General features: G+C 44.8%; 1 protein-coding gene across 1 annotated transcript in view; it reads right to left on the reverse strand.

Moving 5' to 3' along the window:
- Nucleotides 1–18741, reverse strand: part of LOC146185179 (uncharacterized) — a 279635-nt gene that overhangs the window by 54351 nt on the left and 206543 nt on the right. The window contains exons 2-3 of the mRNA XM_084606157.1: nt 14261–14466; nt 13372–13507 (exon numbers count right to left, since the gene is read on the reverse strand). Of these exons, the coding sequence (XP_084462283.1) occupies nt 13372–13507; nt 14261–14466 (342 nt within the window). The remainder of the gene's footprint in view (nt 1–13371; nt 13508–14260; nt 14467–18741) is intronic.

Consider the following 18741-nt stretch of genomic DNA (forward strand, 5'->3'; position numbering starts at 1 on the left):
TTCGAACCTGGAAGCTCGGGTTTTTTAGCCAAGCGTCTTAACCGCGTAGATATTGCGGCTTTTTCTTTCTTTATTGCCAGGATTTAGCCGACATTAGAATATATAGCAGAAAACAAAAATGAAACTCCTACGAGTATGGCTTCGACACACCAAATTTCTCTAAGCGCAACCAAGGGTTCAAACCTGGTAACCAGTCCGGCACACATTTTAGATTTCAACACCTCAATAAACTTGTGAATACTTCCACGAAAGTACATGCGTGCCGGCAGGGCAGTGATACCAGGCCATTCGGGAGCGCCATATACAATGAACTGCCACGAGGAATAACTAAATCAGAAGGACAACCATCTTACGGACAACCATTACGGAGAAACATGAGCCTATTTACCACTTGCCGGACAAACAAGCAACCCCCCTCCCCTGATGTGCCTGAACTAATTCGTCCGACTGGATCGCTCCCATGTGGAGGCCCAAATAAGGACTGCGAAAACGCGATGGAGTTTCTGTACGTTTTTCCGCGAGCAGTGCAACACTTGCAGCACGTAGCAGCGTTTGCTAATATGTATAAAAAAAGGTTAAACACTCTTGCTCTGGCGAACATATACTGATGGGTGGTTTTTCATTTACCAGCTTTTTCCCTTGTTTCTTGAACCTGCGTTTCGCAATAGCACTCCGCATCAAGATATAATTACAGGGAGACACCTAGGTACTTTACAAGGGTCGTAGTCCATATTACATTAGTAAACATTTCTGGGGTTCATGGTCATTCCTCGTGCCAAAACTCCCGGCACTTTCCCCAGTTAATCAAACTTTCAGTAATCTCATTGAAGCGCTTTACCGCATGTACTGTCCTTCAAATGCTCCCCTTATTTGCGCAGCAAACCGCTATATCGTCTGCATAATCCAGCACCTTTACCTCTGCCGCCTGTAAACGAAAGCCATGAATCATATCACTCCTTATTATGCTTATGCAAGGTTTCTACATAAATACAAAACAAAATGGACCGAGGAGACAACCCCGGCGGACCAAATGTTGCACACTAATGGAACCATGGAACCCCCAAATATCTGTTTGCTATTAATCCGGCAGTGCAGTTGCGGCAAGCCAGACCCACCCCCTCTCTAATAACAAAACCAACGTTAATGTAATCCAACATACAAAAACAAAAAGCAGTTCGTGCGCTACGCAATCGAACGCTTTTTCCAGGTCAAGGTGAAGAACTGTGACCAGGGCATGTGCAGGGTCACAACACTCAAGCACGCGCCTAGCTATGTGAATTATGTATTACTGTCTGCAGTCTTGCTGCAAGCACCTTCGTGTAAAATTTGTAATCGGCATTTCTTAGTGCAATAGGTCTGTAGGCTTCTCTGCTATTTAGTTAGCAAAATACCTTAATGTGCAAACATATGTTCAAGGCTGCTAATCGGCCAAAGCCAACTGCACAAATTGCTTAACGTGTTAACATCACAGTGACGAACCAGGAAGAGGAGATTAATGAACAAACTTTATAATTATGTAGCTATGTTAACAAAGGGACAGAAAAAGTCACTTAGACATGTTAGCCCGAGGTACGCGCAACAAAGGAGCCAATGGAGAACGCTCTAATGAGGGGGTGGAAGCTTTGAGCGAGGCTACCGCGGCAGGTGCTCTCGTTCGTAATTACCAGGTCTATAACTTTCGCATGACCTGCGAGATCAAGCGCCGTTGCACAGAAGCTGATCGCGGACGCCGCGGTTTAACCTCCGCCCTTTCACTCGGCGGCTCCCAGGTAGCGCCACATGTACAACTGAATCTCTAGCGCACCAGACCCATAGCCACGGAAATTGTGTATCAGGTAAGTATCGTGTCAAATACAAGTAACACAGAAGCCCGCGCTTTCGTACTGTAGTCAGTTTAACAAATATAACCCCTGTCAATGTTCTTCCCTTTCTTATGCGTAATTGTTTTATTGCAAGCTGCTACTCCAGCCCTCCAGCCCTTTGCTTACCGCCGGAAGACAGGAAATTTCACGTAGGTGCATGGAAACACGTCTTGACCCACAAATTAAAAGACTAATATTTCTGTAATGGCACATCATGAGGATGCTAACGAAGCTCGTGTTTTTTTACATAAAAAAATGGTTTGGTTTGGTTCGGGGGTTTAACGTCCCAAAGCGACTCAGGCTATGAGAGACGCCGTAGTGGAAGGCTTCGAAAATTTAGACCATATGGGGTTATATAATGTCCACTGACATCGCACAGCAGACGGGCACTTTTTACTTTTAATATATAGTTTATTAGCCATCTTAAACACTCACAGCAATGCCTCAATATGTTTGCCGGTGAACCACTCCGGCAGAGACAAACAACGCCATTGAGATCACGTCTATTCTCATTAAACTTCCCCACCGCTTTGACTCAGTGATTAGAGTGCTGTACTATACAGTATTGTTCATCTTTAGTATGAAGCCTTCAAAAAATCTTCCACCTCAACAACAACCTCGTTTGCGGAGAAACTGTACACCAAGCCTGCACATAACGTTAGTTATTCCTGGCTGCAGGTATGACTATAGTACTTAACTGCTTTGGCCGCTGCCCCGACATCGAACAATCAAAACTCACCAACGCCAGGCTGCCGCCAGAGAGCGGCGGTAGGGTCATACGTTATTTCCAAAAAACTACACGGCAAAAAGGCTCCAAGAAGAGTTCTGCATTTCTTAAGAGTTCACTGGAGACGAAAGATGTAGCACCGACCACCCTCTGGCGCGTTACCTTTTACCTCTCACGTTTGGCGATTTCACGTCGGTTTGTCCGGGTCTTTCACGTGACCACCAAGGGATTGAGTTAGAATTTATCTACGTCCGAAGGAGTCTTTACCACGTGGGTTGCCACCTTAGCCACCCAACGCGGCAGCTAGCCCAGGTCACGTGATGCCACCCAAGATGACGGCCGAGCGCAATAACTAACGAATGATGAATACCTTCTTCAGCAAGCGGAAGAACAGGAAGTGGACATGGAAAAGCCCTGACGGGGAGACTAAAAATGAAATTCACTTAGTTCTACCCCACTATTATGCAGGATGTAAAGGTAATCGGAAAGATGCGATGCACTGACCACAGGATAGTAAATATGCCTCGCATTAGTCTGAAGAGAGAACGGAACAGATTAGTAAGAATGAAGTCCATCAACGAATTATCAATGTGGGGGAGGACAGAGGAATTCAGGATCTCGCTACAGAATAGATATTCAGCTTTAACCGGGGATGATGACCTTAGCGTAGAAGCAATGAACAACAATTTCAGAGATATCATTATTGAGTCCGCTGTAGTAGTAGGCGGTGGGATAGTTAGAGAGGATACCGATAAACTATCTAAGGAGACGAAAGATTTGATTTAGAAACGCCAAACTCTGGAAGCTTCCAACCCAACAGGCAGGATAGAGCTGACAGAGATATCAAAGCTGATCAATAAGTGTAAAGCGGCGGACATGCGGAAGTATAATATGGAAAAAATTGAGCATGCTCTAAAGAACGAGGGCAGCCTTAAAGCGGGGAAGAGAAAATTGGGCATGGGCAAAAATCAAACGCATGCGCAAAGAGACAAGGCGGGCAACGTCATCACTAATGTGAACAGGATAGTCAAAGTAGTCGAGGAGTTCTATACTTATCTATATAGTAGCCGAAGTAGTCAGGACAATAATTAGGCAGTAGTGAAAAGCTGTCAGACGTTCCGACACTGGAAAAGGACGAGGTTAAGAAAACTTTAGAAACTATGAAAAGGGGGAAAGCAGTTGGGAACACATTGTGTAGAACAGCGCGAAAAAAAAAAAAAAAACGACAGGGACGAAGGAAGACAACAAGACAGCGCTCGTTGTAATGTCTTCCTTCGTCCCTGTCGTTTTTTTTTTTTTTCGCGCTGTTCTACACAATGGATTACCAACATGCCCAAGCTTCTGTTTTAACAGTTGGGAACAACAGAAAGGTAGGCTTGAAGATCAATAAGACTAAGGTAATGTTCAACAGCCTCGGGAAGAAGCAGCAGTTTAAAATAGGTAGCGAAGCACTGGAAGTGGCAGGCGAATAAGTCTACTTAGGACAGGTAGTAACCACAGATCCAGACCATGAAAGGGAAATAACGAGGAGAATAAGATTGAAATGGAGCGCATTTGGCAAGTATTCGCAGATTGTGACTAGCAGCTTACCGGTATCCCTCAAGAGGAAAGTATACAACAGGCTTACCTGTGCCCACCTGTGGGGATGAAACGTGGAGGCTAATGAAAAGCGTTCTACTTAAGTTGATAACAACGCAGAGGGCTATGGAACGAAAAATGGTATGTGTAACCTTAAGAGATATTAAGCGCGCAGAGTGGGTCAAAGATATAACTCGAAGTAATGGCATATTAGTGAAAATAAAGCAGAAGACATGGGTATGGGCAGGGCATGCAGTGAGTAGGAAGGACTACCGATAGTCGCTTCAGGTAACAAATTGGATTCGAAGGGAAGGAAAGCGTAGCAAGGGGCAGCAGAAATTTAGGTGCGCGGATGAGGGAAAGTTCGCAAGGGAAAAGTGGATGCAGCTAGCATAGGACCGGGTTAAGTGGAAGAGTATGGAAGATGCATTCGCCCTGCAGTGCATATAGTCCGGCTGATGATGATGATGATGATAAGCATGATGATGATGTTGATGTGGCCCTATGGAGGTGGCAGAGAGACCGTAATGGTGTCTTACGATTAGCTGGGTTCGTACGTGTAAACTTACTAGTCTAAATCTGCTCTCGCTAGGATGCAATAGTCGCACCTTTGACCTTTGGGCGTAAAAATGGTCACAACAATTCGCAATGGAAGAGGGGGGGGGGGGGGGGGCGTATCTTGGATACCACTGGTCATATACACGTGGGGGTGGTGTCAAACTATTAGTCTCGACGAGATCTATTGCAGATGAAAAAGCATATTATTATATTATATATCATTATATCCGTTATATTATTCATTCATTCATTCATTCATTCATAAACCTTTATTCATGAGGATGACCTGAGGCCTAGAGGGGAAGGGGGTGGGTTAGGTGAGGTTGAGGGCGCCAGACTCCGACATGAAGTCTAGCAGGGCACTAAGCTTGCGCTTGGCGTTGGTATTGGGGGCTATCCAGTCTTCGTAGCTCTGAATGTGGTGAGCAGATGTGTAGCGTGCGCGGAGGCCAGCCGTGCCAGGACAGGTCCACACCAAGTGCTGCAGGTCAACGGAGTCAGCAGGGCAGTTGGGGCAGCTGATCTTGGTTCGGCGCCATTGACTCAGGATGTCCGGTGTGTACGCTGCACCGGCTCGCGCCTTGTGAGTTAGAACCTGGGCTGGACGAGAGAGGCCGGAAGGGATTGGAGGATTAATGCCGGGGACAAGATCCCGCAACAAACCCCTCCGCTCATGTTTAAGCCGCGTGATGACAGAGTCCGGTATGATGAAGGAGACGGGAGAACAGTAAGGGTGGTCCGAGTTGGACGGGCCCACATCAAGGCTATGCCGGCGGTCTTCCTCTAGCTGCGCGCCAGCGGCCTCGTGGGCCATTCTGTTCCCAGTCCCTTGTGCGTGATGTCCAGGTGTCCAATGTATTCGTACCGAGACTTGTGAGGTCTCTCGCAGGTATCGGCAGCGCTCTTTGATGCTGTGTTGTACCGAGGTCTTGTAAGAACGGGCTTTCAGGGTTTTTATAGCCTCTTGACTGTCGGTGTAGATGTGGATGAAACGATCTGTTCCTTTGGTGCAGTGTTGAAGGGCCTCGTCGATGGCTGTTAATTCGAGTTCAGTTGCGGACCAGTACCTTCGACCACTGTGGCTAGTGGCGTGCAGCTGTGAACCCTCTTGGTAGTAAGCAGTGGTTGCAAACGTGATGCCGGTGTCATCGTCATGATATAGGGCGGCGTCGGTACAAATGCGGAGACCGATGTGCTGGTCTTGTGTATCAATTATGTGGCGTTGTCGGTGATCTCTTCCTGGTCCTTTGGTGTTGGTTGGAATGGGTTTTGGATCTGTTACCAATGTTTCTGTCCATGGTGCTGTAAGGTGGTCCAATATGGGCAAGTGTAGGTTAGCTTCGTCAAAGATTCGAGTGAGGAGGCGATGACCGTTGGGTGTGTGACGCAGGCGAGTTTCATGATTGGCTCGGTGCGTAGCAATAAGTGCATCCACTGGTGGGAGCTGAGCGAATCTGTGGAGCTCCGTGATGCGCGTGTGTACGGGTAGACCAGTTATAACCCTCAAGGCAGAGTTATAAAGTAAGCCAAGTGTCTTGTAATTGGCTGCGGTCAAGTCAAGGTAAGGGGCACCGTAGCGGAGCTTAGCGAGCAGAATAGCGACGGTGAGGCGACGCGCTACCTCCGTCCCTGCGCCCCCATTCTTGCTGCTGAGCCGTTTGATTAAGTGGAGCGTTGGCCTCCATTGAGATTTTAGCTGAAGGATCCAATCCTTAGCAGTACCATGCTGATTAATGGGAACGCCAAGTATCCGGAGATAACCTTCGGGGGGTTGTGCGATGTTTTGACCGCTGAAGTGAAGGTTGACGTCCACGCCGCCAGGCGGTGGATGTATGACCAGAAATTTAGTTTTTTCTGGGGATGGACGCATGCCTGTAGAATGAAGTTCAATCTCGATTGTATCTAGTGCTAGTTGCAGCGTCTCCGTTTGTTCTCGAGCCGTATTACGGTACGTTGTCCAGAGCGTGATGTCGTCCGCATATATTGTGAACCATAGGCCATCGATTTTGTCTAGTTGCCATGCGATTTTCGCCATGACGATGTTAAATAAGGTGGGGGAAATGACTGAGCCCTGAGGCACACCCGTGCGGTTTGTAAAATGTTGTGCCGTGTGATTGGTATCGATTTGAATTTCATAGGTTCTATTACTCAGGAAGGATTTCACAAAGTTGATGACGCGGGCTCCAACTCCAGTGTGGATTAGCGCGTCGACAATGGCTTGATGGCTGATGGTATCGAACGCCTTGTGTAAATCGACAGCTACGAGTATGTCAGGACGGCCTTTGCACCATCGGCGTGCTCTGTTCAGGTTGGTGTTTAGAAGATAAAGGCTGTCCTGTGTTCCTAGCTGAGGGCGGAAGCCAGTCTGGAACGGGTGAAAGTAATTTGAGGTCTCAAGGTAATGTGTAAGTCGATTGGTGACCATGCGTTCCATTAGCTTACAGACGGTTGATGTTAGAGAGATCGGTCGCAAGTTGGCAAGTTGCGTGGGGTGTTTTCCAGGCTTGGGAATGGGGACGACTACCGAGTGTTTCCAATGTGGTGGTAAGCAGCCCGTATCCCAGTGCTGGTTGATGAGGTCAAGCAATTTTTCCTTAGTAGGTGTGCTGGAGTTCCGGAGCATGCTCCAAGTGATGTCATCTTTGCCGGGAGCGCTGTTCTTTTTAACTTGTGAAAGAGCATATTCGAATTCAAACGTGTTAAAAGGGGCGTTAATGCCAGTAGAGTCTGTGGATGGAACAGCCGTTATATTAGGGAGTATCTATGGAGTATCTATGGAGTATCAGAAGAACCTGCATTTCGCCACTCCCGTTAAATTAGGGAGTGGCGAAATGCAGGTTTTTCTGATACTCCATAGATGGCGCTTTACTAAACGCCTGGAGCACATGGCAGCTAAACCGAAATCTAACCAGAGTATTTTGATTACTATCACCACCTCCTTTCAAAGAGGACGCTCTTAACATCCATCCAAGCCTATTAGCTTACCCATGAGCTAATACTCTTGCACTTCAATGCATATCTGATGTTGGCGGCAATTTGTTGGTTGTTTGATCTTGGAACAAACGATTACGTCTCTGCACGGCGCGCGGCCAAACCAAGAACTGCTATAGCCAAACTTACTTCATGGCAAATGTTACAGCAATGTGTAAGCTGCGTGCGCAGTTTCACTGCAAACGAGCCATACGTAGGGGAGGAAATATTTAAGTCCCATGATAAATACCCGCAATACCTATACAATACAATACAATACAATACAATACAATACTATACTATACTATACTATACTATACTATACTATACTATACTATACTATACTATACTATACTATACTATACTATACTATACTATACTATACTATACTATACTATACTATACTATACTATACTATACTATACTATACTATACTATACTATACTATACTATACTATACTATACTATACTATACTATACTATATATGCTACACTATGTTCGCGGCCCCACCAAAGCAGTGGCGTCTGTTATAAAAAGCGCGAAAGCACGGCATTTTAAATGTTGCATTCAAAACAAAAACAAAAAAAATATTACCAGCCTAGATTATTACTACAGGTATCGTTTAGAGAGAGGACAGAGGACGGATTTCACAGCCATTATTACGGGTTCAGATGAGTTCGAATTTTTTGTGACTTTTTGCAGTGAAGAAAGAATCCTCGGCCCTTGATAACAAGATAACTCACTGCGACGAAAACCTAAAGCTGCATGAATGCTCTAGCCGTTTTCTTTTGTATTATATCTTATACTTTTTGTGTACACTTCCCACCACATGTCGCCCTTACGTAGTTGCGACAATGAAGATAGAATACTCATTTTGCGTCACTTACCGACGTCAAGGTAGACACTTTCCTTCTGCGCCTACAAGCTCATATAGAATTTTCGAACCCGAAACAGTTCAAGACACAGCAAACTCCACCCCTACGAGAGTTAAGTAATTGAAAAGATGATTCGAACTAAATGAAGCTCTTACGCTCGGCACAAGACCTTCTCTGCCAAAATCCTACTCGAGACCAAAACCGATCCTGCGCAGGAGCTGACAATGCACTTTTAGGCATTCGCTGTATAGTCATGCGTATGGACAGCAACACCTGTTGACAACAGCGTGTTTGAAAGCATATGAAAGAGCGGTGCATTTTTCCAGAGAGCTGTTTAAATAACACAAAGAACAGCATGAAATTATCATTTCACTCTCGATATAAATGTTTCCCCCCCCCACCGCTAATTAGTATGAGCAAAACAGTGTGACAAGGTGAAGAAGAAAATCGAAATACAAACGCTAATCACTCACAGTTTACTCAAGAAAACGTTTTGGCAATAAGTAGGCTAACAGCTTAAAAAAAAAAAAAACAGTTTACCTAAATATTTTGAACTCAAATCAACCAATAACTAAGGAAGAAGGGTACTTGTCATGTATTCTTTGCAAGTATCAAAGCACATGTTTTGTAGCGAATCCCTGTTCCGGGTTTCCCTCTACGTGGCATCGATCTTGGTAATATGGTTATATCTTAGATCATTCGGACGAAGACGTCATGAGTAGCTCTCAAAATAGCCTTCGCGAAAACTTCCTGGAATACTTAGGCCCAGCTCTTCCTGACGAATATTTAGTGAATAAAACAAAGAGCCCCACCCAATACTAAAAGTCGTGGTCTGTTTGAAATGCAGATAACGCAGAACTTAAGTTGTTGCAGTCAAGACCGCCTCACTTAACGGGGCAGAAGAACGTGCACTGCAGCAGACTTCGAGGGGCAGAAACAGGAGTCGTGTGGTGGTAATCAAATTATGCAGCCCTCTTTTTTATGAGCTGAAGAGTTACCACGGCAAATTTATAAATTGTTTAAGAAAACATTCAAGAAAACTATACTACGCACATTTCTTGAAAGTTTCACCGCCTTAAAACCCGCCTTTTTTCCGTGAAACAAAATGAGCGAAGTTATATGAAGTGAAGTTGTTTTCACTCCCGTATAATGCGATTAGACATAACTCCACTAATGAACAATGGCAGTCCTCTCTTTCCAATTAAATTATCGATATCTCCACTGCAGGTAAAAGAAATTTCATTTTTTAATCATAAGGATAAGTTACAACGCAGTAAACGTTGAAAGCTATGAAGCACCATCACTAAGATAATGCATGCGCTCACACAGGAAGGAGTAGCTAGCCATCATTATCAGACATTTCGCCTGTGGCGTTTGATGCGGCCTACAGCGATTCAGTGAGGAAGCCGGGTTTGAGAGTAAACCTAATCATATAGCAAATGAAATTGGTCTTTCTACGCTATAGAGATTTTAGGTGATGCTCCGAACATGAGTAGCATGAAACAGAGTGTGACGTCTCGTAGTTTAGCGTACGGTCGCTTAAAAACTCGAAATGTAAATACTGGATTCAGATCAAAGAAAGGCACATCTATGGAAACGACCGAAAAAAAAAAAAAAAAACATTAGGCGAATCTACAATTTAGATCGTTTTCCGTTCCACAACTTCTAAAGGAATACAGAGTCGGTTTCCCTTAGCTAAACATCGTATTTGTCCAAAAAGAAAGAAAAAAATATGCAAATTCGCATTTTTACGACATGGTAACCTCATCCCTTACGGTAAAGTTGCAAGTTACCTCCACCGACGCATATCCGTCACGACATAGCCGAGTAGCCTAATGTACACAGCGCACACGAAATTCGCTACTGGCGTGTATTTTTTCTTGTGGTAACAAAAATAGAGCTGTCACTGTGCCTGTGCAACGTGGTAGCACTACATGTACACCAGAATGTTATCCCTACACACACACACACACACACACACACACACACACACACACACACACACACACACACACACACACACACACACACACACACACACACACACACACACACACACACACACACACACACACACACACACACACACATGGATATGGTTTGGTTGGGTTGATGAGAGACGCCGTAGTAGAGGACTCCGGAAATTTCGACCACCTGGGTTCTTTAACGTCGAGTGACATCGCACAGCACACGGGCGCCTTGCTTTTCGCCAGCACCGAAAGGCGGGCGCCGAGGCCGGGATTCGATCCCGCGTCCTTGGGAACAGTAGTCGACACACACACACACACACACACACACACACACACACACACACACACACACACACACACACACACACACACACACACACACACACACACACACACACACACACATGGATATGGTTTGGTTCGGTTGATGAGAGACGCCGTATTGGAGGACTCCGGAAATTTCGACCACCTGGGGTTCTTTAACGTCGAGTGACATCGCACAGCACATGGGCGCCTTGCTTTTCGCCAGCACCGAAAGGCGGGCGCCGAGGCCGGGATTCGATCCCGCGTCCTTGGGAACAGTAGTCGACACACACACACACACACACACACACACACACACACACACACACACACACACACACACACACACACACACACACACACACACACACACACACACACACACACACACACACACACACACACACACACACACACACACACACACACTATATATATATATATATGCAGATCAATCAAGGGGAAATGAGGGTGCTCGTTATAATACATGAAGGAAAGAAGCCAACAGTCGGCGAGGCCAAGGAAAGCGTTGGGGATGGTACTTTTATGACTTTTTTTTTTTAAATGTTTACTTGGATAAGCACAGAAATTAGTAATGTAATCTGTTTAGGGGAAAGATAATTAGACCCAAAGTAGAAGAAAAAACAACGTGCCGATTGTTACAGATTACATTACTAATTTCTGTGCTTATCCAAGTAAACATTTAAAAAAAAAAAGACATAAAAGTACCATCCCCAACGCTTTCCTTGGCCTCGCCGACTGTTGGCTTCTTTCCTTCATGTATTATAACGAGCACCCTCATTTCCCCTTGATTGATCTGCTTGTAGCTTACGGGGGTCTCGGTTCTGGCAGTCTTGAAGCCATAGGTAGCGTAAGAGGGTTCTAGCACAGCTTTCGCCCTCGCACTTGATCACGTTCTACGTGACGCTGGCGGTAACAAAGGACGTCCCACGTCCGCCGCTATGGCTGAGGGTGGCGCTGGTGAACTCTCTCAAGGTTCGTATACAGATAACATAAATACCCAAGAAAGTGGCAGTGGGGACAGCGGCCGATGTAGCTCAGTTGGTAGAGCACCGGACGCGTTATTCGGAGGTCGTGGGTTCGGATCCCACCATCGGCACGTTGTTTTTTCTTCTGCTTTGGGTCTAATTATCTTTCCCCTAAACAGATTACATTACTAATTTCTGTGCTTATCCAAGTAAACATTTAAAAAAAAAAGACATAAAAGTACCATCCCCAACGCTTTCCTTGGCCTCGCCGACTGTTGGCTTCTTTCCTTCATATATATATATATATATATATATATATATATATATATATATATATATATATATATATATATATATATATATATATATATATATATATATATATAGGAAAAGTAAAATTTCAAGGCAACTGCAACGCGCCGCAAGTTGTAGGAAATTCAACATCAATGCTCTTAGTCCCTGGTGACGTTCATTTGCAGCGAATTTTATATAGCACTGAAAACGAAACTGGAAGTGTAGCTAACGCCTAAAGCTCCATTAGCCACATACCTACTCGCTTACCTGCTTTCGCATACAAGAAAAAGAAGTTCGTTTCTACTTGCATTCAAACCTGTCGGTTTGAACCTAGTAGCTTAGTAGAAAGACTCGGCTATCATTTCGTGTTTAATTTTTGTAACCTTGTTGCAAAAAAATTGAATCCAGTTAGATGGTAAGTACAGCAGGCATGTCGTATGTACGGCGTAGGCGGGACAGATACAAAGAAACCCGGAAGGGTGGTGCTCTGCTTTAATAAAATGTAGAGCAGTTTAGATATAAAAGACCACCATCGCAGTAAAGAAAAAAGAAGAGAAACACATCATTAGCGTTAACCAGTCCAGTTCAAAGTATAGTTGTTGTCCCAGACGACCTGCTACTGCAAAAAAAAAAAAAAAAATGCGTCATAAAAGAGAGGCACACGTGCCGGATGAATGTGCTGGTGTTTACGTGCACACCCATTAATTAGCGGGCATGATTTTTTTGTGTGTGCGTAAGAAACGTAACGTACAATATTCGGCGCTGTTTCATTTGGTCTGAAAATGTATTTTGTTCTGGCTTTTATACTTTCCTTTCAGAGAGATTCTTTTTGCTTCATCCGAAAAGATTTGGCATTAGGGCTAGACCAGAAATTTCATGCCTCCGCCCAATCAGAAGTCAAATTAGAACTATCTAGGAACCAGGGCAGGTTGTATCTTTTTTTTTTTCATCAAATGTGGTAAGTGTACAACCAATAACAAAAACGTGAGCTGAAGCCACTAGAAAATGAACAGCGGAAGATTTCTATCATCGTGGCATGCACGTTTTTTCTGTAAATTACGTCGTTATTATCGTAATAGTTTGCTATTTAACATATCACTATTAACTACACTTATACTGAGAGTTGGCTACTTAGAAGGACATCTCGGACGTGAAAGTAGGAAGGCGAACTTCGCAGAGAATTAATTTTTGCTTCTGAAATACCCAGTCCGAGCCAATGTGGGAATACTCTTGCGAAGGCTTACCGTAGACGACCATCTCCTTCTGAGCGCGTTCCGTCTGAAAAGAAGGCGACTCGGCCGACACCTCGCAGCGGTACTTTCCCTCCGAGTGCAGATCCACGTCGTCCAGATAGAGGTCGCTGATGTTGGAGCGAGCCTCCTTCGCATGTCATAGGAAGGGGAGAAGGAGCAAACGAGAACATTGGTGCACAATAAATGCGCAATCCATGCCAATATTTTCAATAACTTATACTCTATGCATGATCAACATAAAAATCTGGAACGAATAGGGAGAAGAGTAGTTAGATTTATATTTATTAATATGCAAGGACTCACTCCTCAGACCACCTTCATGGAAATCAATGAAATTCAACCATTTAACACAGCAGAGGCAAATTTTAGTTGGAATATTTTTCTCGCTTAATACATCATAAACTTGGCCTAGATCGGTTATGATGTTTAAAGCCTTCACCAACCAGAAAAGCTCGGCAACAGCGCCGCAGTTCTCTAATCATAGTTCTCTAAAATAGACACTTGCAAATTTTCTTTTTTTCGCGCACAATACCGAATGAAAATTAGAGAACTAAAGCATTGCCCTATGACCTATAACCAAATAATACTTTACTGTGTCGTTTTGTTATGTTTTGAAGTGTTGCTTTTTGTTTGAGTGTAACATAACTGAATTATGTGCCCGCCCAGCTTGAACCCGTAGTATTGTATAAATATATAAATAACTAAAATGAAAATTGAGGCGAGAGGCACAACTGAAGCATCATTATTCACTGTCAACTATAGACAAGATGGTACAGTGCCTTATTTAGTCTTCTAGCGCATGCTTACAGCATTAGTGAAAACCACGCGACATATTTCTACCATTCACAGTCGGTTTAGCACAGCGAGCGAATTGCCTTACGTCGATGTGTATGCCGGGCATGTTGTAGACCTTGGTGCGAGGCGTCTCGCTGGGCAGGTACCGGTATATCTCGACGTTGTTCTTGTACCACTTGATGGAGTACAGCTGGTCCCGCTCCAGGTCGTAGCTGCAGTTTAGCCACGCAGGCTGCCCGTGGCGAGCCACCGAGGGAACGTCCAGCCGCAGCAGCCGCAGACCGCTGCCCGCTGCGTAAAAGAAAGGCGAAGGCAATGCGTGAGGACTGCTTATTTTTTTAACAGGGACTGAGCGATCTGATGAGAGTTATTGTCAGACCGGTCGGCAGAGTCCTGTATGCGCATGCAGCGTATCTGGGTCGAAGTAGGCTTCTAATAGAAAGCTTAGCCGCTCCTCAGTTCCTCATCAGCCGTGCGAATGCACAGGAAGGAATGTGTGCTGTCCGGTATCCGGACGGAGGTAGCGAACAGGCGCAGATGGCAGCTCAGGGTATACCGTATATTTCCAACTGAGAGTGTGCATGTGTGGCTTCGAGAAAAAAAGAGAAAAAGGTCCTGATGATGATAGCACGAGTCGGAGAGAAATCGAAACTGACCCTTGTACGAGACACAACAAAATGAATATTTAATTCGCCAACATAAGATAAAACAAACCTGACAGAATTGAATTGGGTGCCTGGGAAGGACGCGGCGATCAATAAAACAATCCTCGCGTCAGAAAACGAGTACGGCATCAAATGGTGTCATATTCTGGGTCGGTAGAATGGCTTTTTTTAAGAAAGAAGAAAAACAACATGGAGCGCAAGGTTTGCGCTAAACTTCGAATAATTGAGTCAGGGCTATAGTGGCAAAGGTTACTGCTACTTGCGAAGCGGCGAACTCGGAACGACGCAACGCGTCTGTATGATGTCACCACGCGGAAGCTGTTTCACATGGAATAGGCATGCGAACAACTGCAATGCCCAGTCTGCAATGCCAGGGTATTACCACAACGGACCAGTCACGGTATCCAGTTATTTCATAAATTTTGATGGCCTTCAGCGGCGCAAACTTAAAATTAAGCAACACCGGAAAGAACACCACCTTCAGATTCCGAAAGGAATCACTTTTATATGTGCGGTGTAATCAATTCTGAGTTCGGGCGATGGTGGTGATGAAAAACCTTTTCTACTCTTAAAAGAGAAGCACTAGGAGGTTTGCATGAGTCGGTTCACACAGATGTTTCTGATTCATTACACAACCGGCTGGGTTTCAGCGCGGTGTCCGCGATTTCAAATATGCATATTCAACTAGCCCGCTGCTCTCCTCCAGCCGACTACTCTAAAAATCTTCGCGCACGCACATAAACACACAAAAAAACCTATTTCTCTTCAGTGTTATGTAATGTTACACATTTCTTCTAAACATTTGCTTTTTACCATTATCAGCCCCTTCCGCCCTTTCCTTATAGAATGTGTGCTCAATGTGGCCTCTTTGAAGTTTTACCTGTCTTCAAGAGCCCTCTTCACCTATATGAGGACGATTCGCAAGCTTGTAATATATTGCACACAAAAAGATGCCACCTCGGTCCACAACAAAGCCCTGGTTCATGCTTACATTTTTAAATACTGGCTGCCAGTCTCTTCTACCCTATTACTAGGACCAGCACTAAAGTATGGGGAGGGTAACAGGGAGAAGAACATTTTATGTCAATATTCATGCCAAGCCAACGGATCTTGTTGCCACGATAAATCCTTTCGAGGCCGTATATGACTGACCGTAAATCCTGGCCGTTACCGCACGTACAAGTCATGTTCACTCACCGCGAATAACTACTTCTCGCGAAATAATGCCTTTCTTTGCATGGCCATGAACAGCAAGACAAAAGAGTTCATTTGCAGGCGTACTCTACGGTTGTTTATGCTCCCGGATGACTCATGCTGCGCTATACATAGGAGCTGCGCAGCGTGTCACAAGCGTCGTCAGTTGTGCAGAATGGCACCGCCTTGCTGATTTCACGGAATCGCGGTCGTCGCATTAAAAAAAAAAAAGGGGGTGGGGGGGGGAAGGGGTTCCTCACTTCTAATTTTCCTATGCAAGGGGCTTTTTGTTACCGCACAGTGGCGCGTCGACCATCTATTAGAGCCGGCGGCGTCTCCCGCGGGCCCTAATGGTTCCGGGTCGCCGGAGGCGGGACGCGTTGCCGCCCCCACAAGAGAGTCGGGAGAGTTCGCTTTCCTCGGAAGAGATGACACGGCCTCAAACGCTAGTGTCCGCACCAATTAGGCCCGCCCAACCTATTACGCCTAGCATATTAGCAAGGGCGGTATCGTCTCCCTTCAGTAGCGTAGGCGTGCAGTACGAGAGTCAGTGCCCTCTCGCTTCATTTGGAGTACAGTCGAGGAAAGAGGAGCTCCGAAACAGGGGCTGAAAAAGTGTTCGACGCTCCGGCGCGCATGTCGTCAAGCATTCATCGCGGTGCCAACCTAAAGGGGACATGACATGGAAAAGCAGCATCCAATGAGCGAGCGCAAGTAGAAAAAAAAAAGGGGAGTGTGCTAGCCAAGCGTAACTTGATTATCAGTACGGAGGGTCCTTCAAAAGGTAAAACAGAACATGACACTCAGGTCATGTTACTGGCATGTAGACATCGGCTTTCTTCTACGCAGAACACACAATGCTGTCGCTTTTACAGTTTTCCAATGTATCTTTACCCCTCCTCCTTAACTTGAAAAAAAAAAGAAGAAATATATATATATTTCACTCATAGCAAGTTGGCGCAAGGACAATGTTTTCCTTCGCTACTTAGTCGGGTTACTTAAAAACGGAATCATCAATAATATATGTCCGCAAGATATTTAGCCGGCTTTTTCCCTATAAAGAGTCTGAGAAGAATCTCTTTCTTTGAAAAGCTCCGTTATCATAGGTACTTCGACTTTCTATTTTCAAAAAGTGCTACGTCAGATTACAGAAGCTATAGAAAAAAATCTTTTCATGTGGCGTCACCCCACAAATGACCAAATTTCAAGTCGGTTGAGGGTAATCGTGGCGTATTGAATAAACTTGCGTAAATATTTATTAGCAAAAAGACATTAAAGGATCCGTTCTACACCTAAAATCCAGTATCGGTGTTGTGAGCGAAAATTAATGGGCATGAGCCTGGCAAGGCCAGAAACTAATTGGTTTGCGTTAGGTTAGGCGGTTTAGTGTTCAAAAGCGGCTCAGGTCGCTTTGACTGATCTGACCGATAGGTCGTAAGGTTAACTGACGTAACGTGACCACATGACTTGGCTGATTTGGCAGAGCTTCCGAATCGAGTCTGTCCTTTCAGAATGGAGGGCGAAATCAGATTCAATCTTCGGGGACCCTTACATTCTTAATCAGATATGCTGCCCCTAGGCCACACAAGCACGTTCTTACGGCTTGGTTTAGTAGGGCTTTATGTCTATGTCGGGTGACACTTCCCATATGTCTGCATCGTAAAGAGTGCGTCTGAAATACAAGAACAAATTAAGAGATTGGTAATTAGGCGATTAACTAGGTCCCTGTATGCGAAGAAGAATCCGTGAGGGTAATAGGCAAATGAGAGACATTAACGCATCACGTCGTGCCCTTAGATGCAGAGATTAGGCGTCCTTCATGTGTTATTTCAATTATAAAAAATACCTAGAGTGATCATATAAGAATATCATATAAAGTGGAACTTGTGCATATGAGAGAAGCTTCTTCAGAATATGTCGACTGAGAAAATGAGGACAGCTGCTCAGTGGTGTTACTCATTGTCAGCAGAGAGAATATATTTTTTGTTGTTGAATCTCCGTCGATATACAGTCGTTCTCGGCCCATTTTTCTAGGCAGACCCGTATGCGCGAACTGCGTAGTTGCCGTAGACTATGCAGTTGGTTGTTATTGTCATTCAAATTATTACTGACAAAAACTTCCGTCCCAAAAAGGATTTTTTCTTCTTGTCACTAATAAGATAACTCCAAAAGTCTAAAAGACTCTAAAAGATGAGCCAGGAAAGCTGACACCGGAGAGATAACTCGCCATGCTTTCGTCGGGCACGGCATGAAGGTAGCCCGAAAAATGAAACAATAAGAAATGTTTCAGAACTTCAGCAGACGTGGAGAACTGTTTCTTCTTTTACTGGAGTCTTCGTTTAGGAGCTGCAGATGGCGACTGAAACAATATAAGGCCTGGATTTGAGCGCTTTGCTGATTAATATCTGCAGAACCTGTTGCTACTCTTCGCCCAAACGAGCTGAAGTCAAGGAGCAAAGTTTCGAAATAAATGCTCAAGGTGTCATGAACTGAAAGAGGTAAACCAACACCCCGGAACTAAAAGGGGCACAATGTACGCTCCTCCGCGCGTTAGAAATGCCCCGGGTAACCTTCGTAGAGGCTAATTATTCGCACGGGGGGCTTCATTAAAACTTTCCTGGACGCGTTTTCTTAAAAGGCAGCTTCGACAGAGCGTGAACATGAAAAACGTCGTGCAAGAACACTTTTTTAGCATGCGGCATTTCAA

This window comes from Amblyomma maculatum, chromosome 6, assembly GCF_055883805.1.
Source record: "Amblyomma maculatum isolate TAMU_Amacu chromosome 6, ASM5588380v1, whole genome shotgun sequence".
NCBI lineage: Eukaryota > Metazoa > Arthropoda > Arachnida > Ixodida > Ixodidae > Amblyomma > Amblyomma maculatum.